Source organism: Tamandua tetradactyla, chromosome 3 (genome assembly GCF_023851605.1).
Source record: "Tamandua tetradactyla isolate mTamTet1 chromosome 3, mTamTet1.pri, whole genome shotgun sequence".
NCBI classification, from domain to species: Eukaryota; Metazoa; Chordata; class Mammalia; order Pilosa; family Myrmecophagidae; genus Tamandua; species Tamandua tetradactyla.
Window position 1 is genome coordinate 96,464,854 of NC_135329.1, and position 26,971 is coordinate 96,491,824.

Sequence of the window (26,971 nt, forward strand, 5' to 3'; positions counted from 1 at the left end):
TTACATACTTGATAACTTTATTCTGTCTTACAGCTGCATAACATTCCATCGTATGTATATGCCATAGTTTGTTTAGTCACCCTTCTGTTGATTGACATTTTGGCTGTTTTTGTGACTTGGTAATTGTAAATAATGCTGCTATAAACATTGGTGTGCAAATGTCCGTATGTGTCCGTGCCCTCATGTCCTCTTGAGTAGAGGCAGCATATAGATGGGTCCTGTTTTTCAATCCATTCTGCTGGTCTATGTCTTTTGACTGGGGAATTTAATCCATTAACATTTAGTATTGTTACTGCATAGTAGTACTTTCTTCTACCTTTTTCTTTGCCTTTTGGATTTTTTATGTCATATCTAGTTTTCCTTCTTTATACCTTTACTCATAGTCTTCCTTTCTAATAGCTCTTCTCCACACCTCTCTCTTCTATCATTTTGTATCTGTCCCTAGTGCTCCCTTTAGTATTTCTTGCAGAGCTAGTCTCTTGGTCACAAATTCTCAGTGATTTTTTTGTCTGAAACTGTTTTAATTTCTCCCTCACTTTTGAAGGACAATTTTACTGGATATAGAATTCTTGGTTAGCAGTTTTTCTCTTTTAATAGTTTAAATATATCATCCCACTGTCTTCTCGCTGGGGTTTCTGCTGAGGAATCTACACATAGTCTTATTGGGCTTCCGTTGTATGTGATGGATTGCTTTTCTCTTGCTGCTTTCAAGATCCTCTCTTTGTCTTTGATTGCCGACATTCTCATTGGTAAGTGTCTTGGAGTACATCTATTTGGATCTATTCTGTTTGGGGTATGCTGCACTTCTTGGATCTGTAATTTTCAGTCTTTCATAAGCATTGGGAAATTTTCAGTGATAATTTCCTCCATTAGTTTTTCTCCTCCTTTTCCCTTCTCTTCTCCTTCTGGGACACCCACAACATGTGTATTCATGCGCTTCATATTGTCATTCAATTCCCTGAGTCCCTGCTCATATTTTTCCATTTTTTCCCCTATATTTTCTTTTTCTTGTTGGATTTTCAGATGTTCCGTCCTCCAGTTCACTAATCCTGTGTTCTGCCTCTCGAAATCTACCATTGTAGGTTTCCATTGTTTTTTTCATCTCTTCTACCGTGCCTTTCATTCTCATAAGTTCTGTGATTTGTTTTTTCAGACTTTCGATTTCTCCTTTTTGTTCATTATATCCTCCCTCGATTCATTGATTTGGTTTTTGATGAGGTTTTCCATATCTGTTTGTATATTCTGAGTTAATGGTTTCAACTCCTGTATGTCATTTGAATTGTTGGTTTGTTCCTTTGACTGGGCCATATCTTCAATTTTCCTAGTGTGATTTGTGATTTTTTTGCTGGCGTCTAGGCATTTAATTACCTTAATTAGTTTATTCTGGAGATTGCTTTCACTTCCTTTACCTAGGGTTTTCTTGCTGGATGAATTTGTTGTCTGTCTGTTCTTTGATATTCATTTCAGGTTTTTCTGGACCTCTAGCTTAGGTTTTGTTTAACAGAATTTTTCAGTTCTTATTTTCCTGGTTCTTGCCCTGCTTGTATGGTGCCTTCCCCTCGTAACCCCAGCCCTTGGGAGGGTCTCCTTAGGTATTATAGACCCCAGCTGGGTTTTCCCAGACCAAACTGACCTCCTATCAGGAAGAAAGAGTCACCTACGTCAGTTTTCCCTGAGGGTGAGACCCAGCAGTTTGAAAGACTTTCCTGTGAAGTCTCTGGACTTTGTTTTTCTTATCCTGCCCAGAATGTGGGGCTTGTCTCCCTGCAGGTCCCACCAGCATAAAATGATGCGGTACCTTTAACTTTGGCAGACTCTCCCTGATGGGGGCGTGGTGGAGACAGAGGAGAAGTTGTAGGCTGGTTTTAATCTCTCCAAATTATGAAGCCCTGTGGTCTGAATTCCTTGAGGGAGGGATTCCACCTGAGTTGGGCCTCACCCCTCCCCCAGGGAAGACACTAGCTCCAGACAAGCCCTCAAAGCTTGTTTCTGCCTATGCCTGGGGCAGTTGCAGCCTGAGAAGCCCTGCCGCTGTATCCAAAGGCAGTCAAGCCTTTGTAGAAACACATCCACAAAAACCTTTGTCGTCCCCCCGCCCCCCGTCAGCCCTACCCACTTGGCGCCAGGGTAAAAATGAGCAACCTCAGCTTCAACCAGGTTCACCTGAGCGGGGGGCCTATTTTTAGTAGTCAAAATTTGTTAATTAATTCCACAATTAGCATTTGATTGAGCTCAGCCCCAACTGCTGGTAAAGTCTCTTTCCCCTCTGGGAAGCAGCCTGTGGGGGAGGGGCATTGTCTGCCACAGCTTGGGGAACTCACGGTTCTGGGGGTGCTCACAGCTGGTCCAGCTTGTCCAGACTGTGGTACGCTGTGTGTCTCGTCAGTGACATGGCCCCAGAAGCTGTTATGTACTGTTTCTGGTTATTTAGTAGTTGTTCTGGAGGATGAACTAAAACATGCTCATTGCTAAGCCACCATCTTAGAATCATAAAATTAAAAATATATTTTTTATTGATGAAAAATGCAAGCACTAATATTCTTAACATACAAACATTCCGTACGTGGTATACAGTCAGTGGCTCACAGTATCATTACATAGTTGTATATTCATCACCATGATCATTTTTTAGAATTTGTGCATCTCTCCAAAAAAAGAAAGAGAAAACTCATACATACCTTATCCCTTACCTTTCCTTTTCATTGACCACTAGCATTTTCATCTCCCCAGTATATTTTAACCTTTGTTCCCCCTATGTTTTGTTTGTTTTTTTAATCCATATTTTTTATGCATCTGTCCATACCCTAGATAAAGGGACCATCACTGTGGTAGTTAGATTCAGGTGTCAGCTTGGCCTAGATCTATTGCTGTGGACATGAGCCAATGGTATGTGAACCTCATCTGTTGCTCATTACATCTGCAGTCGACTAGCAGGCATGCCTGCTGCAATGAATGATGTTAGATTTAATTGGCTGGTGCTTAAATGAGAGACTCAACGTAGCACAGCCCAAGCAGCTCAGCATACCTCATCTCGGCACTCGCAGCTTAGCCCAGGCCATTGGAAATGCAGAAAGTAATCACTCCAGGGAAAGTTGTTGAAACCCAGAAGCTTATAGAGAAGGCCAGCAGAGATCGCCCTGTGCCTTCTCACATAAGAAAGGACCTCAGTTGAAAGTTATCTGCCTTTCTTCTGAAGAACTATACGTTAACTAAATAAATCCCCTTTTATTGAAAGCCAGTCCGTCTCCAGTATGTTGCATTCCGGTACCATCAAACTAGTACAGTAACACACAAGTTTTTCACAATGACATATTCACATTGTAAATGTTTTATCTTCATACAATCATCTTCAAGAAACAAGGCTAATGGAACACAGCTCTGCAGTTTCAGGTACTTCCCTTTAGTCACTCAGATACACCATAAACTGAAAAGGGATATCTGTATAATATGTAAGAACAACCTCCAGGATAACCTCTTGACTCTGTTTGAAATCTCTCAGCTAGTGACACTTCAGGATTGGTACTAATTCTTTCTTGTAGAATTCACATGTGAAGCCATCTGGTCCTGGACTTTTCTTTTTTCTTTTTTATCTTTTTTTTTATTATTTATTTGGACTTTTATTTTGAGCTTCTTGATGACTGTCCAGTCTCTTTACTTGTGATTGGTTTGTTGAGGTCGTCTGTTTCTTCTCTAATCCATGTTGGTTTTTCATGCCTTTCTAGGAAGTTGACCATTTCTTCTGTGTTGTCTAGTTTATTAGCATGTAGTTGCTCATAGTATCCTCTCACTACCTCCTTTATTTCTGCAGGATCAATGGTTATGCCTCCTCTTCCATTTCTGATTTTATTTATTTGCATCTTTTCTCTTTTTCTTTTGTCAACCTAGCTAAGAGTCTATCAATTTTATTAATTTTCTCAAAAAAACAACTTCTGGTTTTGTTGATTTTTTGCGATTGTTTTCATATTCTTAATTTCATTTATTTCTGCTGCAATGTTTGTCGTTCTTTCCTTTTGTTTTCTTTGGGGTTGGTTTGCTACCCTTTCTCTAGCTCTTCCAAGTGAACAGTTAGTTCCTCAATTTTTGCTCTTTCTCCTTTTTAATATAAACATTTAAGGCAATAAATTACTCTCTTAGCAGTGCCTTTGCTGCATCCAATAAATTTTGATATGTTGTGTTTTCATTTTCGTTTCCCTTGAGATATTTACTGATTTCTCTTTTAATTTCTTCCTTGACTCACTGGTTGTTTAAGAGTGTGTTGTTGAGCCTCCATATATTTGTGAATTTCCTGGCCTTCTGCCTGTTAACCGATTTTCAACTTCATTCTTTTATGATCTGAGAAAGTGGTTTGTATGATTTCAATCTTAAATTCATTGAGACTTGCTTTGTGACCCAGCATATGGTCTGTCCTTGAGAATGACCCATGAGTACTTAAGAAATAGGTGAATCCTGTTGTTGTGGGGTGTGATGTTCTGTAAATATTAAGTCTAGTTCATTTATTATATTATTCAAATTCTCTGTTTCTGTATTGATCCTATCTACATGTCGCATCCATTGATGAGAGTGGCTAATTTAAGTCTCCCTATTATGGTAAAGGTGTCTGTTTCCCCTTTCAGTGATGTCAGTGTTTGCCTCACTATGTATTTTGGAGCACTCTGGCTTAGTTCATAAATAATTATGATTGTTATATCTTGTAGAATTGTTCCTTTTTTTAATACATAGTGTCCTTCTTTGTCTCTTTTAATTATTTTAAATTTGAAGTCTAAATTGTCCCATATTGGTATAGCTACTCCTGTTTTTTTCTGATAGTTGTTTGTAGGAAATATGTTTCCCCAACCCTTCACTTTCAGCCTATTTTGTCCTTGGGTCTAAAATGAGTCTCCTGTAAACAGCATATAGGTGGTCTTGTTTTTTAATTCTTTCTGCCAGTCTTTTGATTGGGGAGTTTAAACCTTTAACATTTTGTGTTATTACTGTAAAGGCAGTATTTCTACCATTTTGCCTTTTGGATTTTATATGTCATACCTAGTTTTGTTGTTGTTTCTTTTTTTCTCTTGTTACCTTTAGTGATCATCTTCATTTCTATACTCTTCTCCACACCTCTCTCTCCTGTCTTTTCCTATCTACCTGTAGTGCTCCCTTTAGTTATTTAGTTATTTCTTGCAGAGCTGGTCTTTTGGGCTCAAATTTTCTTAGTGATTATTTGTCTGATAATGTTTTAATCTCCCCCCACCCCATTTTTGAAGGACAGTTTTGCTCGATATAGAATTTTTGGTTGGCAGTTTTTCTTTTTTAGAATATTAAATAAATTAACCATTCTTTTCCCTGTATTTTCTTTTTTCTGTCGGATTTCAGATGTCGAGTCCTCCAGTACACTAATCCTTTCTTCTGCTTCTTCAGATCTATTGTTGTAGGTTTCCTTTTTGTTTTTCTGCGTCTTCTACTGTGTCTTTCATTACAATAAGTTCTGTAATTTGTTTTTTTCAAACTTTCAGTTTCTCCCTTTTGTTCGCCCAGTACCTTCTTTATATCCTCCCTCAAGTCGTTGATTTGATTTTTTGATGAGATTTTCCATGTCTGTTCAAATTTCCTGAATTAGTTTCAACTTCTGTATCTCATTTGAATTTTTGGTTTGTTCCTTTGACTGGGTCATATCTTCAATTTTACTAGTGTGACTCATTTTTTGCTGGCTTCTAGGCATTTGATTTCCTTAATTAGTTTCTTCTGGAGGTTCTTTTCACTCTTTTACCTGGGGTTTTCTTGCTGGATGGCTTTGTTCTCAATCTGTTCTTTTATATTCAGTTCAGTTTATTCCAGACCTCTAGCATTAGTTCTGTTTAATTGATCGGAATTTTTCAGTTCTTTTTTTTCTGTTTCTTGCCCTGCCATTTTTTGGAGCCTTTTTTTTTTTTTTTTTTTTTGTGGAAGATTTCAAAATTATAGATACTATAGACCTCAGTTGTATTTTCCCAGATCAGACTGGCGTCATTTTAGGAGGAAAGATAGTCTGCATCTTTTGGGGAAGGTACGGCCTTTAGTGATTTAACTCCTTTCACCTGACTAGTTACTTTGTCTTTCATCAAGCTTGATTCCACCCTTGCCTGGGGCAATGCTGGAGACTGAGAAGCCTTGCTGTTGTATTTAGTGAGTTGTTAAGTAGTAGAGGCAAAACACACACACACCAAAAAGCAGGGCCCCTGCTCTTAGAGTTTTGACAGTCAAGAGTTTAAGTTGGTACATGACTCTATGTGTCTTTTTACTTTCATGAAGTCCATTGATGCACAAAAGGTTTTAATATTGATGGAGTCCTGTTTATCAGTTTTTTCTTTTGTTCATATTTTTTTTTCAGTAATACATTTTTTTAAAAACTTTTCTTGTGAAATATAACATTATCAGAAAAACAAATTTCAGAGTACATTGTAACAAGTAGTTATAGAACAGATTTCAGAGTTTGATATGGGTTACAGTTCCACAATTTTTTATTTTTCCTTCTAGCTGCTCCAAGACACTGGAGACTAAAAGAACTGTCTGTATAATGAGAATGAGAATAAACAGACATACTCATTTGTTAAATCCTATTTTCTCCATTATAACTCATCCTTCTCCTTTGATCCTTCTCCCATTTTTTAGGGGTATTTGGGCTATGCCCATTCTAACTTTCATTTTGGAAAGTCTTGTCAATAATATGGGATAAGATGATGGGACTAGTTGATGTGCTTGGAGTGGCTATCCACCCCCCACCTCCCTTGCATTTCAGGCCTAGGAACTCTTCTGGAGGTTGTAGGTTTCTGGAAAGCAATCTTAGTGCATTAAACTTTTGTAGAATCTCAGATAAAGCCCTGTGTTTTTTTTTTTTTTTTTAATTTTTTTATTAATCAAAAAAAAGAAAAGAAATTAACACAACATTTAGAAATCATTCCATTCTACACATGCACTCAGTAATTCTTAGTATCATCACATAGATGTATGATCATCATTTCTTAGTACATTTGCATCGATTTAGGAAAAGAACTAGCAAAACAGCAGAAAAAGATATAGAATGTTAATATAGAGAAGAGAATTAAAATAATAATACTAATAATATATATATATAAAAAGGAAAAAGAAAAAAACAAAAACAAAAGATACAAACACACAAACAAACAAACAAAAAACCACATTTCAGGTGCAGCTTCATTCAGTGTTCCAACCTAGTTACATTACACTTAGGTATTATTGTGCTGTCCATTTTTGAGTTTTTGTATCTAGTCCTGTTGCACAGTCTGTATCCCTTCAGCTCCAATTACCCATTATCTTACCCTGTTTCTAACTCCTGCTGGTCTCTGTTACCAATGATATAGTCAAGCTGATTCTCGAATGTCGGTTCACATCAGTGGGACCATACAGTATTTGTCCTTTAGTTTTTGGCTAGACTCACTCAGCATAATGTTCTCTAGGTCCATCTATGTTATTACATGCTTCATAAGTTTTAGTCTGTCTTAAAGCTGCATAATATTCCATCGTAGGTATACGCCACAGTTTGTTTAGCCACTCGTCTGTTGATGCATTTTGGCTGTTTCCATCTCTTTGAAGTTGTAGATAATGCTGCTATAAACACTGGTGTGCAATGTCCACTGTGTCTTTGCCTTAAGTCCTTTGAGTAGATACCTACAGTGGTATTGCTGGGTCGTAATCCATTCTGCCATTCTATGTCTTTTGATTGGGAAATTCAGTCCATTAACTTTTAGTGTTATTACTGTTTGGATATATTTTCCTCTACCATTTTGGCTTTTGTATTATAATATCATATCTGATTTTCCTTCTTTCTACACTTTACTCCATACCTCTCTCTTCTGTCTTTTCGTATCTGACTCTAGTGCTCCCTTTAGTATTTCTTGCAGAGCTGTCTCTTGGTCACAAATTCTCTCAGTGACTTTTTGTCTATAAATGTTTTAATTTCTCCTTCATTTTTGAAGGACAATTTTGCTGGATATAGGATCTTGGTTGGCAGTTTTTTCTCTTTTAGTGATTTAAATATATCATCCCACTGTCTTCTAGCTTCCATGGTTTCTGCTGAAAATCTACACATAGTCTTATTGGGTTTCCCTTGTATGTGACAGATTGTTTTTCTCTTGCTGCTTTCAAGATCCTCTCTTTCTCTTTGACCTCTGACATTCTAACTAGTAAATGTCTTGGAAACGCCTATTTGGGTCTATTCTCTTTGGGGTGCGCTGCACTTCTTGATCTGTATATTAGGTCTTTCATAAGAGTTGGGAATTTTCAGTGATAATTTCTTCCATTAGTTTTTTCTCCTCCTTTTCCCTTCTCTCTCCTTCTGGACACCCACAACACGTATATTTGGCGCTTCATATTGTCATTCAGTTCCCTGATTCCCTGCTCAAGTTTTTCCATTCTTTTCCCTATAGTTTCTGTTTCTTTTTGGAATTCAGTTGTTCCATCCTCCTTCACTAATTGTAGCTTCTGTCTATTTAGATCTACCATTGTAGGTATCCATTGTTTTTTCCATTTTTTCTTCTTTGTCCTTCACTCCCACAATTCTGTGATTTGTTTTTTCAGATTTTCTATTTCTTCTTTTTGTTCAGCCCATATCTTCTTCATGTCCTCCCTCAATATTGATTTGGTTTTTGAAGAGTTTTTCCATTTCTGTTCGTATATCAGCATTAGTTTCTCAGCTCCTGTATCTCATTTGAACTATTGGTTTGTTCCTTTGATTGGGCCATATCTTCAATTTTCCGAGCGTCATCCATTATTTTCTGCTGGTGTCTGGCATTTGATCAGATCTCCCTGTGTGGGACCCAGCTGTTGAAAGGTTTTCTGTGAATCTCTGCTCTGTTTTTCTTTTCCTGCCAGTAGGTGCGCTCGTGGCGGTCGTTGTCTGCGGCAGTCGGCCCGGAAACCATGCGTGGAGCGGGGTCGCTGGCCGTGCTTGGGGAGTGCCTCCAAATTGCCCAGCTGGCCCGACGCCAAGCGTGACGGAGGGCCCCGCTATCCAATGTTCCCAGTCAACGACCACGTCGTGGAACCCAGACGCCACCACCCCAGCCGGAAAACGTGCACCCCTCGGGTATCTCACACAGTGATTCTCCTACCCGTTCAGCCGTTCCAGAATGGGGTACGCTGTCTTTTTTGGTCTCTCGTGACTCCGGGAGCTGTTTTGTATTGTTTCTGTTTCTTTAGTTGCTTTTCTGGAGGAAACTAAGACCCCGCGTCTACTAACCGCCATCTTCTCCAAGTCCTGTGTGTTTTTAGGTTGACAGAGTGGTTTTGGTTGGATTTAGCAAACCCTGTAATTGTCAATATTTAACTGAAGCTAACATAAGAGTAATCTCCAAATAGCCTCTTGACTCTGATTCTTCTTACCACTGACTGATACTTTATTTGTTACATTTGTTTTCCCCCTTTTGGAAGGCTTTGTTTTCCCCCTTTTGGTCAGAAAGGCTTTGTCGGTTGAGTGTGCCAGTCCAGGCTCATCCACAGAAGTCATGTCCATGTTGCCACAAAGCTTTTGTCCCTGAATGTCATGCCCCAGGAGGGAGGTAGTGTTTTACTTGCAAAATTGGCTTAGAGAGAGTGAGAGGCACGTCTGAGCTACAAAAAAGTTTCTGAAATAACTCTTAGGCATAACTATAAGGTAGACTTAGCTTTTCTGCTACAGAAATAGCTTCACAGGAGCAAGCCAAGGTCAAGGACTTGACCTATTCTTGGGAGTCCCTAATGTATGATGCAGTATCAGGGATTCCCTGGTGAATATCGCTTGTTCTTTTAATTTTACTCCTAAGAGCCATTGCCTAACACAGTGACTCAAGATCCATGTTTTCTTCTTCTAGGGCTTTTATATTTTTGATTCTCATATTTAGGTCTTTGATCCATTTTAAGATATGTTTTATATGCTGTGAGTTAGGAATCCAGTTTATTCTTTGGCAATGGATATCCATTCTCCCGTTACCAGTTGTTGAAGAGACTGTTCTTTCTCCATTGAGTAGACTTGGCACCCATGTCAAAATCGAATGGGTATAGACATGAGGGTTTGTTTTTGAACTCCTAATTTGATTCGTTGGTTTAGTATCTCTCCTTGTTCCAGTAACATGCTGTTTTGAATACTTTAGCTTGCAATAAACTTTAAAATCAAAGTTTGTTTTACAACTTTGTTCTTTTATTCATGGCCCCTTAACACTTCCATGTAAATTTGGTGATTGACTTTCTTTTTCTGCCAGAAGGCTGGTGGAATGTTGATTGAGAGTGCATTGAATTTATAAATCACTTAGGGTAGAATTGACATCATAACTAAATTCAGTCTCCTTATCCATGAGCTTGGAATGCTCTTCCATTTATTTAGGTTTCTTGAACTTCTTTTAATAATGTTTCATGGTTTTCTCTGTACAGGTCCTTTACATTCTTGGTTAAATTTGTTCCGGAATTTTTATTCTTCTAGTTTATTGTAAATGGAATCTTTTTCTTCATTTCTTATTCAGATTATTTTTATAGTATGTGGAAACACTACAAAATTTTGCATTTGATTTTGTACCTGTCACTTTGCTGAAATAGTATGTTAGCTCTATAGTTTTTGAGGCTTTGAAATACCACTCATTATTTAAATGTCACTTGCTTTCTTCCATACAGAATTGACTCAGATAATGCCCTCATTATCATAGAATCCTTTTATTTTTCATTTGCTTTTCCAATCATGTTTTCTGTTAACATGAATCTTCAAACAAATAAAGCATTCTTTGTTATTTAGTCATCACCATCCACACTTTTTTTTTCAGTTAGAGAGGTAGAGGTTTACAGAAAAACCAAGCATAAAATATAGAATTTCCATATACGACCCTATTATTAACACCTTTATTAGTGGTACATTTGCTAGAATTCATGAGAACATTTTTGTTCTATTATCTATAGCCTATCATTTTACAATAAGATTTGCTGTTTGTGTTGTACAGACTTTTGTGTTTCTTTCCTTTGTATTCTAGTAACATAATTAGGATTAGTAGTAATGTCTCCCTTTTTGGGGGGTGGAGTAAGCCAGTCTAATGGTTTGTTGATTTTATTCTCTCTTATAGAATATCTCTCTCTTATAGAATATTCTATAAGAATATTCTTTATCTCATTTCTTTCAGCTCTAATCTCTTATTTCCTTCCTTCTGCTCACTTTAGGTTTAGTTTGCTCTTTTCTAAATCCTCTAGTTCTGATGTTAGGTTTCTGGTTAGGATCTTCCTTCTTTGATAATGTAAGCATTTGAACTATAAATTTCCCTCTCACACTTCCTTTTGTGTCATATAAGTTTTTGTGTTGTGTTTTCATTCATTTGCTTCAAGATATTTCCTAATTTCCCTTGTGATTGCTTCTTTGACCCATAGGTTGATTAAGAATACTGCTTGGGTAGCCACGGTGCTGACAGCAGAGTTATTGCCTCCAGGCCAAACCCAGTTTTGTTCCCATGCCTGCCACACACATACAAAAAATAGAATACAGTACTTCACTTCCACATATTTGTAATTTCTGTTTCTCCCTCTGTTATTGATTTTTTGGCTTCATTCCATTGATTCAGAGAAATACATATGTATAATTTCTATATTTTTTTATTTATTCTGTACAGCAGCCTCCCCCTCTTTCTGATATAGCTGTCTCTCTAAAATCCCAAAACCCCCTCCCCTAGTCTTCGGAACTATGAAAATGCACATAGGCAAGATAAGATATCCTGGGTAGGGGCCCCTCATACTCTATAGGCCCTGCATTCTCAACTCTGCCAATTGTTTACCTTGTCTTAACATGTCTTACAGTCTATAACCCTGGGCCATTCTCAACTTAAATCCGCCAATTGTTTACCTTGTCTTTAACATATTGTACAGTCTATAAAAGCTAAGTTGCCTTTTGTTCGGAGCTCAGACTTCAGGTGACTCGCTGGGCCCTGTCGCACAGCTAATAAATCACTGCTTCCCTAAACTGCGGTCCCTTAGTCTCAGCCTGCTCTATTTCGCAGAACATTCCTGGAAGCCTGCGGCCTCAATCCTGTTTTCACCTACAATTCTAGACTTGTTTGTGACCTACCATATGATCTATCTGGATAATGATCCATGTGCATTAGAAAAGAATAGTATTCTCTTTGGTGAAGTTTTGATGTTTTGTTAGTTACGTAGTTTAAGTATCATTCCAGTCTTCTGTTTCCTTATTGATCTCTGTCTATTTCTATCCATTATTCAAAGTGATGTATTATAATCCCTTACTATTAGATGTCTTGTTGAATTGACCCTTATTCACTACATAGTGTCCCTCTTTTCCCCTTACCAGATTTTGACTAAATCTACTTTACCTGATATTAGTATCACACCCATCTCTCTTTTAGTTTCTACCTGCATGGTATATATTTGTTTCCATCCTTTCATTTTCAGCCTACTTATGCCTTAATTTATGTGAGTCTATTGTAAACAACATATATTGGGTCATAACTTTTAATCCATTCTGCCAATCACAGTCTTTTGTCTCAAGTTTAAAACATTTACATCCAGTTAACTACTGATAATGCAATTTTCTTTATTGTTCTGGTTAGCTGCCAGAATGCAATATACAGAATGAATGGCTTTTACAGGGAATTTAATAATTGCTAGTTTACTGTTCTAAGCCTAGAAAATGTCCCAATTAAAACAAGTATATATTTGAAATGCTAGTGATAATGAAAGTAGGGGTAAGGTATGGTATGTATAATCTTTTTTTTTTCTGTTATCGTTTTATTTCTTTTTCCATTGTTTTTATTTCTTTTCTATCGATGCAAATGTTCTAAGAAATGATGAATATCAACTTTGAGATATATTGAAATGCTGATTGTATATGTAAATGGAATGATATGTTAATATTTTTGTAATTTTTAATCAATAAAAAAATAAATAAATAATAAATAAAAAACCAAGTATATAGAAATGTCCAATCTAAGGTATCCAAAAGAAAGATACCTTGTTTCAAGAAGGCCAATGAAGTTCAGGGTTCTCTATCAATGAGAAAGTACAATGCGAACACTCAGGGTTTCTCTCTCATCTGAAAGGTACATGGCGAACATGGTCAGAGTTTCTCTCTCATCTGGAAGTACATGCGAACATGCATCATCTGCTAGCTTTCTCCCTGCTTCCTGTTTCTTGAAGCTCCCCGGAGCATTTTCCTTTTTCATCTCCAAAGTTCTGCTGTAACTCTCTCTGCTTCTTGTGGCTATTCATTCCTGCTCTGTCAGAATCTCCACTTTTCCAAAATGTTCCTTTTTATGGATTCCGTAAACTAATCAAGACCCACCCAAATGGATGGAGACACCCTCCACCTAAGCCAGCTAAACCACCACTCTTGATTAAATCACATCTCCAGAGTATCTAATAACAGTTTCAAACAACAGTGCTGAATAGGATTAGAAAAACGCTGCCTTTACAAAATGGATTAGAATTAAACATGGCTTTTATAGGGTACATACATCATTTCAAACCGCACAGCCTTTTATTCTTTTTGTTTTAAGTCATACATTTTTTGACCCTTAATTCTTCCATTAATGCCTATTTCCATATTTATTTGGCTTTGTGTATTGTACCATTATGAGACCCTCTCATTTCTTTCTGAATGTTTTTTCATGTATTTCTCTCTGTTACATTGCTAAAATTTAGTATCCTTAATCTTATAATGATCATATTGCTTTAATACCACCTTGATTCTATAATAGATTAATTGATCCCAAATTATTTTTGACCAGCATTTTATAATGTATATTATGAGTTTTCCTGAAATGTCAAGAAAAAAAAATCACTAGATAATAGATAAATGATTGGGATGATGGATAAAAACTGGATAGAAAGAAGAAATTTAAGTAGGTTAGAACCTACTTGATTTATTTGCCAAAAACACATCTTTTTTTTCTCCTTGCAAACTTCTGAGTCATTCAACAGCTTTATAAGTCTTTAACAAATATTTTTAATAATATCATATGTTAAATTCAATAATAGCTAGATGATGACTATCCAGTTTGAGAGAACACTTTATCCCTGACCTCACAAATCAAAATCTAGGAATAGACAGCAATAAACATGTAAACAAACTCATCATTATCAGAAAAATGTTATGGAGGAATTAATGTTTCTTTTCTGCTTATAGAAAATATTGCAATAGATGCATGCCATACTTTTGAAGGTTTGCTGAAGAGGTAGCAATGTAACTTAGACTTACAGCATAATAAAAAGAATTACCATAGGAAACTAGAAGGATATTGTACACAGAGTCACTTGCGTTGAAAGCCTAAAAGGCTCTTGAAAAAACATAAGGAAGCCATTATGCTGAGTTAAATAAATGAGTTGTTAACAGAGACCCTTGTTAGCCCTAATAAGGACTTCAGACCTTCACTGAGAAATTGACATTGAGGTATTAGCAAAGAAATGGTATAATCAGTTTTGCTTTAAATAACCACTGGCTTCCATGTGAAACATGAAGAAGAAAATAAGAAAAGAACAATTAAAGCTTGTATAGAACCTAGACCAAAGATGAAGATAGTGACAGAATACCTGGAAAGAATTGATGAATTCCACATATGGTCTTAATGTTTTATCAGCTGATTTATATGTTGTGTGTTATGATAATGGAGAGAGAAGGATGGAGTGTTTACTCCCACCTACTTTTATTACAATCTCGTAAAGTGTCTTACAGTAACAGTATGGGTGGTAGTTAGGTATAAAAAATGGTATATACAATGTACAATTTTAAAATGTTTTTGCATGAGGAAGAACAAAGGTATTTATTATTGCAGGCTGCTGAAAATAGATGATAATTAATACTTTAAAATGTCACCTTATGTGTGAACTTAAAGCAAAAAAAAGTTGTTACAAAATTTAATTTTGACTAGAGCATTTCCTAATATAACCATTAGATAGTTTGATTGAATGTCATAAGTACTTGAAATCTCAGTAGGACATGAGATGTTGGTTTGTCCAGAGTGATGCCCCATGAATCCCAAGTATTTGATCAGTGACCAAAAGTATTTGCAAGCCCCTTCGGGGAATGGTGGGGCGGAAAATTCAACTTCCCCAAGTTGAATTCTTGATATTCTCACAAGTAGTGAGAAACCAAGCTATAGCGGACCCCCATCTTGGGGGTTTCATATGAAACTTAACCCCACAATAAAGTCAAGTCTACTTAAAATTTAGGCCTGAGATCACCCCCAAGAGAGCCTCTTTTGTTGCTCAGATTGTCTCTCTCCAGCCAACATGACAGCAGTCTCGCCACCTCCCCTCTCTGCGTGGAACACGACCCCAGGGTGTGGACCTTCCTGGCAATGTGGACAGAAATCCTGGGTGAGCTGAAACTCAGCATCAAGAGACTAGAAAAACCCTAGAATAGCTGAGAATTAACATCAAGGGATTGAGAGAACCTTCTCGACCAAAGGGGAAGAATAAATAACAATGTCAATGGCTGAGAGATTCCAAAAGAGTCAGAGGTTATCCTGAGTATTCGTAACATTAATAATATCACCTTGTTGTTCAAGATTAGTGAGACTGAGGAACTGCTAAAATGTAACTTGTCCATAGCCATGTTTCTTGATAATGATTGAACAATGATATAGCTTTCACAATGAGACTCGTGAATGTGAAAACCTTGTGTCTGACTCCTTTTAGCTACTATCAAAGAAGAGTAGGACATATGGAATAAAAAAATAATAGGGGGAACAAATTTAAAATAAATTTATTTGAAATGGTAGTTAATTGAAAGCAAGAAGGTATGGTAGGTATGATCTTTTCTCTATTATCGTTTTATTTCTTTTCTTTGTCTTTTTATTTCTTTTTCTAAATCGATGCAAATGTTCTAAGAAATGATGAATATGCAACTATGTGATGATATTAAGAATTACTGATTATATGTAAATGGAATATATCTTAATGTTTTCTTTGTTAATTTTTTTTTAATTAATAAAAAAAGTTTAAAAAGTACATAAGCGTTTATTTATATAGAGCTTGAAACTACTGCATCTAATACCTCATTTGGTTCTTAATTTTTAACTGAAACATGTTGGCAGTTGAAGTATTTTCTGATTAAGTTAAAAAGTTTCCTGAAATAGAGCTTAACATTATTCAAAAGTATTGAGGTCATTTAAAATTCTCACGCCCTCCCAATACTAAACATTATCTCGTATGATGATTTTTTTTTTGAGGGGTAAATACTTTATTTTATTTTTTAAGAAATAAAAGTTAGAACATTTCTGTAAAGATAGATTTTAAGTTCTGTAGTAGGTTTTATCTGGATGAGAGAATAAAGCCCACCATATTTTATGAAAGTATAAAGATTTTTTTAAATTGCCAGGCTGTTATAAAATCACACTGCAGGTTGCTGTGATTAGTGTCTTACTTTTGGAATAGAGGTTACTGTTGTTGCAATGTGTTCGGAAATTCATATTAGAATATTTTATCTACCACTAATACATACAATAATTCTTCGAATAATTTGGTTATATTTGGATGAACAGTTTCATTTATGCTTAATAAGTTTTCCATACCAAAGGCTTTTTATAAAAGGCAGCTTTTAGTGTTAAACTTTACATGGAACAAAATTGTAAAAATTGACAGTTACAAAAAAAAGGAAATTAAGTTTTATTTGTTTTGCAGAGGTGGCTGATCCAAACAAGCAATAAGGAAGCAGCTAAAGAGTGAGCATCCATATTTATTTGATGTTTTGCAAGTATACTTTATAAAGATAAAGGATTAATATAATCTAATTAATTAGAACTGCTTTTGTTAATTTTAGGAGGATCTCCTTACAATTTGAACTTTAGAGTCAAATTTTTTGTAATGACCCCACAAGTTACAAGAAGAATATACAAGGTGAGTTTATGAAGCATGCTTTTCTTGAAAATTCTGTCAAAATTCTAGTCTAAAACTTTGTTAGCCTTTAGAAAAAAATAGAATGTCATAGTGAAATTTTGAACTTCCCAACTAGCACACAGAATAGGTTGCAGGTGTTCCAAGAGAATGATCTCCTTTCCCCATGAAGGCTGAGAGGACTTTAGGGATTGGAACTCCAGGGCTGCCGCATGTAGCCACAAGCAGCCTCCTGAGCCATTCATTTATTAAATTTTTCTACTTGTGGAAAATGATGAGAATTACAGCTGTAACAATTGAGATAATGAGAGGCTGCTGCAACTCTGTTGAAGGGATGCTCATAATGAGAATTTTGCCTGATTTTTTTTTTTTTTCGTAATGGCACATTCTACATAGATTTTATCTTCATGGAGCAGACATAGGATTCTTATATATGAATGTATGCATAATTTGTGTGTTTTTATGTGTGTATTTTGTATAAAATGTGTATATATATTCACACATACACACACACATATATATAGCCTATATCTTTTGTGGAAGTAATGGACAATTTATGTGTAGAAGTAATGATCAATTGCTATCTTGTTTTTTCTGTAAGGTTTTAATCAGTAATTATAAGAAAAATATAATGGAATTTATGAAGGTTGTTGGCATGTTTAGGCCTTTGCCCATTTTTACCTTATTATTTGTAAGTCTAAGCTGATAACAGAATCTAATTATGTTGCCACTTCTACCTGACAAAGCATGCAAAGGAATGACCCAGATGAACATTTTGATGTTCTGTAAGTGTTAGGTGAAATGTTTACTGTTAGAATAACTTGAATGAAAATCCTATGCATGCTTAAAATTAAGAATTAGCAGTTAAGGCTTTAGTCAAGCATATAATGCCTTTTGTAAAAGTGTCAGATATCTGAATATAAGTCAATGACAATATTCAGAATTACTCTAAAAGATAGGTGCTAAATTAAAGATTCGTACCTAAAGCTATTTGTGGATAGTCTGCTTGATTTTAATGTATTATTGTTTAGAATACTATGGTTGAACTGGATAAAGAAAAGATAAATTAAAGATATTTAATTAGCTATGGCTGCCAATCCTCAGCTTTTTGTAAAATAGGCTTTTCAGTAGTAGACTAAGTAAGAAAAATTAGATTGACATTCTTGAGATTTTTTTCCTTGTGGCTGTTGGAGGGCAGGATATTAATATTATTGATGGGAGAACTCAGGAATATGAGTCCTGGATTAGGCAGTCCTAATATTTGAAACTAATATTAGAAATCCTACCTTTGGAACTAATTGTAGAATCCATACTGATTTATCTTGAAAAGGAAACTTGTGATATATAAATACCATTTGGTTTAATACTGTATTCCTTAACCAGTCAGGCCTTGTTAAATAATTAAGATAATAAGATATTTTATATTAATAAGCAATTCACAGTGTAGTAAAGTTGCCTAATTTTGGATGAACTCCAAGTGAAACTATCCTGAATTAATGAAAATTGTGAATTATAAAGTATATTTCAATGCATTTTACTATTTCCTGGTAAATAGCTTGAAATCAGGTAACAACACATTTCGTAGTATATGTTTTATGCAGTCAGATTTTTAAATGTATAAGAAATATTTGTAATTAAAAGATCAGTAATTTAAAATTGGGTTGCTGATGTGTTTAACATTTAGGAATAGATTGTTAATATGAGTAATTAAAACGTTGTCTATTATTTTGTTTCACTTAAAAACCTGTCTTTGAATTTCTGAATTGAGCTTGAATGTGTTAATTCTTTTATAGCCTGTGTTGAAAACGTAATCAAGGAGTAAATTTGTCTCACTGATAATTAAGTCAAAATATCTTCCTGACATAGAAGACAGTAAAATCAAGTTTGGTAGTAGTCGAGGAATTAACTTGTGCTCAAGTCATCAGTCTAGAAGATTATCTTTGTTTTCACTAGAAATAATGCATTTTGTCAAAAATCCTTTTTAATGGAATGTCATGGAATCTTGTAACTGGTGCTATTTGGTAAAATTGGGTAAGTGACTAGTTTTATTTCGTTACCGTGGTATAAATCAGTGATTTTCTACCCTGACTGTAAATTAAGACATACTGATGAATTAGACATATCCCTTTATCTTTAGTAGGTGTGAGATGGGACCTGGGCATAGATATGTCTACAAGCTCTCCACATGATTCTAATATGAAGGCAGGGTTAAGAAATACTCCTTTAAAACTTTTATGTTTGGGTAGCCATAATTTAATGGTCATAATTAATAAGAAGACATCTCTCTGCCACAGTTTCTCAATTTTAAGGACTGATTTTTAGACCATGTTGAATTTCCATGCAACAGGAAATTTCTTAACATCTCCTATCCTGAGACTCCATTTTCTATTAGTGGTTAAAAATAGGAACACAGAATTTCCGTCAGGTTAAACATCCTTTAATATTAGCAGGGGCTGGCATCATAACAATGACTTTTTACAGGGGTGATGAGAATACAAAAACGATGTTTCCTTTATATCTTTACATGGTTTCTTAAGTGTACTCAGAACATAATATATGTTCAGTTCATGATATTCGTTGTCACGATTTGCTTTCTATAATCAGAACAACATGCTACTGCTTGATGATAAGATGATCAACATATAGCCCATGGTTGCCTAGCTTCTTAACTCAGCAAGCAGCATGATTTTCTACTTTGTTCTGACTCTTAAGTTTTCCATGCTTCCAAATTCTTCTTGAGTATTTCTCTCTAATTTTCTTTGTCAGTTATATGACTCTTAAGAATCTTGAGGAGTTTTATATTGGAAACTAGTGAAAATAAGATATTCGAGTTACAAAATTTCCTATCAAAGAATTTTAAAGAGTTAGATTCATGAATTTATGGAAGCTTAAACTTTCAAAATATATTTCTATTTGTCAGCATATAGATTATTAAAGCAAACATTTAAATGTTATTTTTATTTGTTGTTTTTTGGTGCACAGTTTTTAATAACTGAAACTATAATTCCAATAAATGTGAACTGTCTTTTTTTTTCCTAAGGTACCAGTATTTTTTGCAAATTAAACAAGACATTCTCACTGGAAGGTGGGCTATTTTAAATTTTTAGTAATGGAATTTAAAAATATTTTTATTTCAACATTGTTTAAGTAATATGTGTTCGTTATAAACAAATTATCCACCAAAAAAATTGTAGCATGAATTCCTTACATCATGTAAGTTTATTACTTAATTAAAATGTAAGTTACATTGAAACCTCAGGTGTTAATAGTTTAAATTACACTGCTTTTTAAATTATTGTGTTTAACCTTGGGTTATATATATTTTATGTTTGGTTTTATTAGATTGCCCTGTCCTTATAATACTGCTGCCCTTTTGGCTTCATTTGCTGTTCAGTGTAAGTATTAGCTCACTTTCAGTTCAAATAACTGTGGTTGCTCTATGTTGATAGTATGTTACCTTTAATGGGTGAGCTCTTTAGATGTGTTGCTGTTCAGAAAATAGTGACTGCAGAGAAAATGTAATGTAATACCTATTAAAATAACACTTACTTTTGATTCCTGAAAAAAAAATTTCTGAAACTGTTTGAGAGCTAGAGACATGTTAAATGAATAGTTATAATTTGCTTAAGTGGTAACATTAGAACAAAAATGTATTACTTTCAAAAATATGGAGTTAATGATATTGCTGATTTGACCATAATAATTAAAAATTTTTTTGATCAAAATGTGACTATTTTCCTTCCATTTATTAGCTGAACTTGGAGACTATAATCAGTCAGAGAACTTGCCAGGCTACCTCTCAGATTATTCTTTCATTCCTAACCAACCTCAAGATTTTGAAAAAGAAATTGCAAAATTACATCAGCAGCATACGTAAGGATTTATTTATTCTTCTGCTTATTTGGTAAACTTCTTAATGGCATCCTTTCCAAAGAAATGTTTTGAGTTAGTTCTATTTGTTGTATTTATTGGATACAGCACAGTTACATTTATATACAACAGTGTGATTGATATAAGAAAATGTAGATGATCTATACTATAAAAAATATCATTGCTTATTTCACAGAATGTATGAGTTCTGTTTTCATATATACCTTTATGAAGTCTTATAAAGGTGTATATAGGCAGAAATTTATTTGCATATTAAAGTTATCAATTTTTAAGAAGGAATTTTGGAATAAGAATAGTAGAGTCATAGTATACAGTTCACAATATACTATTATTATTCCAGTAATAGTATATTTACAATATACAGATCAATCTGCTTAGCAATTCTTTCTCAGTTTTCAGCTATATGAAAGGAGGAGAGTCTATTTAGTAAAGCACCTTGAGGAGAAAGGAATTTTATGTAATATTAAATTAATAGTAAAATATTCCTTAAGAATAGTAACGTTTTCTACATTCGTAACTATATTCAGCCTTCATTTTTTGTGAGTCTTACTTAGAGTATTGTAATTTTTTTGTAGAAGAGATTTACTTTGAATAGAAAGTAATATTGTTTATTGGTCTTTCACTTTAACATATAATTCAGAATGCCAATGAGAAACTAATGGCACTCTTGCATATTGGCAACAGGTCTGGACTTGAGAGCCAGACCACCTGGGTTGGAATTCTGGTGAAGTTACTTACTGTTTTTACAAACTTGGCCAAATTGTTTTCTGTCTCTGCTTTTTTGTTTCCTTCTTTGTAAATTGCAGGTGAAAAAAGTAGCTAACTCTTGGAGTTCCTGTGAGGATTAAATAAGTTTATATAACCAGAGTGTTCAGAACAGTGACTGATACATGATAGGCATTGTGAATAAATATTAGCTCTCATGAAAAAAACCTTACTTTCGTTTGGAATGGCCCATGTTTCTAAAACAGATTGGCAAACTATAGCCTGCTGCCTCTTTTGTTTGGCCCATGAGCTCAGATGGTTGTACATTTTAAATGCGTAAAAATCAAAAGAAAAATATTTCATGGCACATGAAAATTTATGAAATTCCAATTTAAATGTCCATAAATAAATGTATATTGGGACACAGATACCCTCATTTGTTTACATATTGTCTATGCCTGGTTTCATACTTCAGTAGTAGAGTTGAGTAATTGTAACAGAGACCTATATGGCCTGAAAGCCTAAAATATTCATTACTCAGCTCTTATCCCCCTATCTTAAGACTAATGAGTGAGAATTTTAATGAATTGTCCTAATTGGTAGAAAGCGGTATTTTGGTCTAAAAGTAAATTCATTTATAATAAAAATTCTACACATAGCGTATTTGAAGCAGGGGTTTGAAGGTAAACCAAGTTTTTAAAACTCACTAATAGCAAAAAAGTCTTTTCTATAAGGAAAAGTCTTATACATTTAATGAGATACTGATTATATATTTTTGTTTGGTTTTAATTAAATCTGAAAAAATCAAAAATAGAATTGCCCAATTTAAGTATGAAGGAGTATTTATTTACTTTAAATGAATTTTATAGAAAACCGAGGTATAGCTCCTTTTGTTAATGAGCCACTTGTTTTTTTTGTTTGTTTTTGTGGTAAAAAATATTTATTGAGTGAATAAGGTTAATTAATACATATTGAATCGGTAATATTACATGTTAACTGAATTAGTGCATTTTGGTAATAGTACTGTTAAAATGACAGTACAAACAAAACTGGTTCTAGAAATCAGAGTGGGGGGTGGGTGGATTTTGAAGTGGCATACTTATTGTGACTCTCTCTCACCTGCTGTCTGGTTCCTGCTGACCCCTTCCTTTTCTTGTCAGATTTTCTCTACAGCACCTCTTGATTTAGCCAGGTGCAAATATTTCCTAAACAACTGAATGTATTGAGAACAATCACTTCTTTGGGAAACCTCACTGCAGGGAAAGTGCTGGGGTCTCTCCACTTCTCACCTATGGAGCCTTAGATCTGATTTCCCCAAGAACTGGCACAGCTGTATCTTTTTTTTAACTTTTTTTATTAATTAAAAAAAATTAACAAACAAAACATTAAGATATCATTCCATTCTACATATACAATCAGTAATTCTTAATATCATCACATAGTTGCATATTCATCATTTCTTAGAACATTTGCATCGATTTAGAAAAAGAAATAAAAAGACAACAGAAAAAGAAATAAAATGATAGAGAAAAAAAAGATTATACATACCATACCCTTACCGCTCGCTTTCATTTACCACTAGCATTTCAAACTAAATTTATTTTAACATTTGTTCCCCCTATTATTTATTTTTATTCCATATGTTCTACTCTTCTGTTGATATAGTAGCTAAAAGGAGCATCAGACACAAGGTTTTCACATTCACAGAGTCTCATTGTGAAAGCTGTATCATTGTTCAATCATCATCAAGAAACATGGCTACTGGAACACAGCTCCACATTTTCAGGCAGTTCCCTCCAGCCTCTCTGCTACATCTTGAACAACAAGGTGATATCTACTTAATGCATAAGAATAACCGCCAGGATAACCTCTCAACTCTGGAATCTCTCAGCCATTGACACTTAGTCTCATTTCATTCTTCCCCCTTTGGTCGAGAAGGTTCTCTCAATCCCTTGATGTTAATTCTCAGCTCATTCTAGGGTTTTCCTCAGCCCCTTGATGCTGAGTCTCAGCTCATTCCAAGATCTCTGTCCCACGTTGCCAGGAAAGTCCACACCCCTGGGAGTCATGTCCCACGCAGAGAAGGGGAGGGTGGTGAGACTGCTCGTCATGTTGGCTGGAGAGAGAGGCCACATCTGAGCAACAAAAGAGGCTCTCTTGGGGGTGATTCTTAGGCCTAAATTTTAAGTAGACTTGACATATCCTTTGTGGGGTTAAGTTTCATATGAACAAACCCCAAGACTGGGGGCTCAGCCTATAGCTTTGGTTGTCTACACTGCTTGTGAGAATATCAGGAATTCAACTTGAGGAAGTTGAATTTCTCCCCGCTGTCACCATTGCCCGAAGGGGGCTTGCAAACACTTTTCTAGTCACTGATTGTTCTAGTTTGCTAGCTGCTGGAATGCAATATACCAGAAACGGAATGGCTTTTAAAAGGGGAAATTTAATGAGTTGCTAGTTTACAGATCTAAGGCCGAGAAAATGTCCCAATTAAAACAAGTCTATAGAAATGTCCAATCAAAGGCATCTGGGGAAAGATACCTTGGTTCAAGAAGGCCGATGAAGTTCAGGGTTTCTCTCTCATCTGGAAAGGCACATGGCGAACGCAGTCAGGGCTTCTGTCTCGGCTGGAAGGGCACATGGCAGACACGGCTTCATCTGCTAGCTTACTCTCCTGGCTTCTGGTTTCATGAAGCTTCCCAGGAGGCATTTCCCTTCTTCATCTCCAAAGGTCGCTGGCGGTGGACTCTCTGCTTTGTAGTGTTGCAGCATTCCCTGCCCTCTCTGAGTCTCTCATTCTCCAAAATGTTTCTTCTTTTATAGGACTTCAGAAACTAATCAAGACCCACTCAGATGGGTGGAGACATATCATCCCCTAATCCAGTTTAACAACCGTTCTTAACTAAATCTCATCAACCAGGGAGATGATCCCATCACAGTCCCAAATACACAGCATTGAATAGAGACTATTCTACCTTTAAGAAATGGGATTTATATTAAAACATGACTTTTCTTAGGGGGCATACTTCCTTTCAAACCAGCACCTGATCAAATCACTCTGGGATTCATCGGGCATCACTTTGGACAAACTAACAAAATCTCATGTCCTACCTGAGATTCCAAGTACTTATGACATTCAATCAAACTATCTACATGAGTTATATTAGGAAATGCTCTACTTTAAATTTTGTAACAAATACACATTTTTTGGCTTTAGTCTCACACATAAGGTGACATTTTAAATTATTAATTTTCATCTATTTTCAGCACCCTGCAATAATGGCATTCCTTTGTTCTTCCTCATGCAAAAACATTTTTAAATTTTGTACATTGTACATTTCACTATTATTATACATGCTAGGCATTCCTAGATTATACCATTTCGATCTTTACCATCTACTTTCTTTCTGATTCATTTATGTCCCCAGCCCTCCTCCCTCTATCATTCTCACATGCAGCTTCATTCAGTGTTTTAACATAATTACGTTACAGTTAGTTAGTATTGTGCTGTCCATTTCTGAGTTTTTGTATTCAGTCCTGTTGCACAATCTGTATCCCTTCAGCTCCAATTACCCACTATCTTACCCTATTTCTATCTCCTAATGGTCTCTGTTACCAAGGAAATATTCCAAGTTTATTCACTAATGTCAGTTCATATCAGTGAGACCATACCGTATTTGTCTTTTTGTTCCTAGCTAATCACACTCAGCATAATGTCCTTAAGGTCCATTCATGTTGTTACATACTTCATAACTTTATTCTGTCTTACAGCTGCATAATATTCCATCTTATGTAAATGTCACAGATTGTTTAGTCAGCTGTCTGTTGATGGAAATTTTGGCTTTTTCCATCTCTTGGTAATTGTTAATAATGCTGCTATAAACATTGATGTGTAAAATGTCCATTTGTGTCCTTGGCCTCATGTCCTTTGAGTAGAGACAGCATATAGATGGGTCCTGTTTTTTAATCCATTCTGCCAGACTATGTCTTTTGACTGGAGAGTTTAATTCATTAACATTCAGTGTTATTACTGCATGGGTAGTACTTTTTTCTGCTATTTTGCCTTCTGGATTTTATATGTCATATCTAATTTTCCTTCTTTTTACCTTTACTCATAGTCTTCCTTTCTAAACTCTTCTCCACACCTCTCTCTTCTGTCTTCGCATCTATCTCTAGTGTTCCCTTTAGTATTTCTTGCAGAGCTGGTCTCTGGGTCACAAATTCTCTCAGTGATTTTTTGTCTGAAAATGTTTTAATTTTTCCCTCATTTTTGAAGGACAATTTTGCTGGATATAGAATTCTTGGTTGGCAGTTTTTCTCTTTTAATAATTTAAATATATTATCCCACTCTCGTCTCACCTCCATGGTTTCTGCTGAGAGATCTGCGCATAGTCTTATTGGGCTTCCCTTGTATGTGATGGGTTGCTTTTCTCTTGCTGTTTTCAAGATCCTCTCTTTCTCTTTGACCTCTGACATTCTGATTATTAAATGTCTTGGAGTATGTCTATTTGGATCTGTTCTCTTTGGGGTACACTGCATTTCTTGGATCTATAATTTTAAGTCTTTCATAAGAGTTGGGAAATTTTCAGTGATAATTTCCTCCATTAGTTTTTCTCCTCCTTTTCCCTTCTCTTCTCCTTCTGGGACACCCACAACATGTGTATTCATGCGCTTCATATTGTCTTTCAGTTCCCTGAGTCCCTGCTCATATTTTTCCATTGTTTTTTCCTGTAGTTTCTGTTTCTTGTCGGATTTCAGATGTTCCATCCTCCAGTTTTGAAATCCTATGTTCTGTCTCTCGAAATCTACCATTGTAGGTTTCCATTTGTTTTTTCAGACTTTCAGTTTCTTCTTTTTGTTCTTTCCTTGCCTTCTTTATATCCTCCCTCAATTCATTGATTTGGTTTTTGATGAGGTTTTCCATGTCTGTTCGTACATTCTGAATTAATTGTTTCAGCTCCTGTATGTCATTTGAATTGTTGGTTTGTTCCTTTGATTGGGCCATATCTTCAATTTTCCTAGTGTGATTTGTTATTTTTTGCTGGCATCTAGGCATTTAATTACCTTAATTAGTTTATTCTGGAGGTTGCTTTCACTTCTTTTATCTAGGGTTTTCTTGCTGGATGAATTTGTTGTCTATCTGTTCTTTGACATTCTGTTCAGCTTTATCTGGACCTTTAGCTTAAGTTTTGTTTAACAGAGGAGAATTTTCCAGTTCTTGTTTTCTTGTTTCTTGCCCTGCTTGTGTGGTGCCTTTCACCCACACACATTTAGGAGGGTCTACTTAGATATTATAGACCCCAGCCAGATTTTCCCAGACCAAACTGGCCTCCTATCAGGAGGAAAGAGTCACCTGCGTCGGTTTTCCCTGAGGTGAGACCCAGCAGGTTGAAAGACTTTCCTGTGAAGTCTCTGGACTCTGTTTTTCTTATCCTGCCCAGTATGTGGTGCTTGTCTGACTGCAGGTCCCACCAGCATAATGATGTGGTACCTTTAACTTTGGCAGACTCTCCCTGCTGGGGGCATGGTGGAGACAGAGGAGAGGTTG

At 35.5% G+C, this 26,971-nt stretch overlaps 1 protein-coding gene across 1 annotated transcript in view; it reads left to right on the forward strand.

Moving 5' to 3' along the window:
* PTPN4 (protein tyrosine phosphatase non-receptor type 4) overlaps positions 1-26,971 on the forward strand; it is a 363,873-nt gene that overhangs the window by 196,333 nt on the left and 140,569 nt on the right. Inside the window, 6 exon segments of the mRNA XM_077151764.1 lie at positions 8,851-8,919; positions 16,754-16,799; positions 16,801-16,830; positions 19,868-19,912; positions 20,170-20,222; positions 20,580-20,700. Coding sequence (XP_077007879.1) covers positions 8,851-8,919; positions 16,754-16,799; positions 16,801-16,830; positions 19,868-19,912; positions 20,170-20,222; positions 20,580-20,700 — 364 coding nt within the window.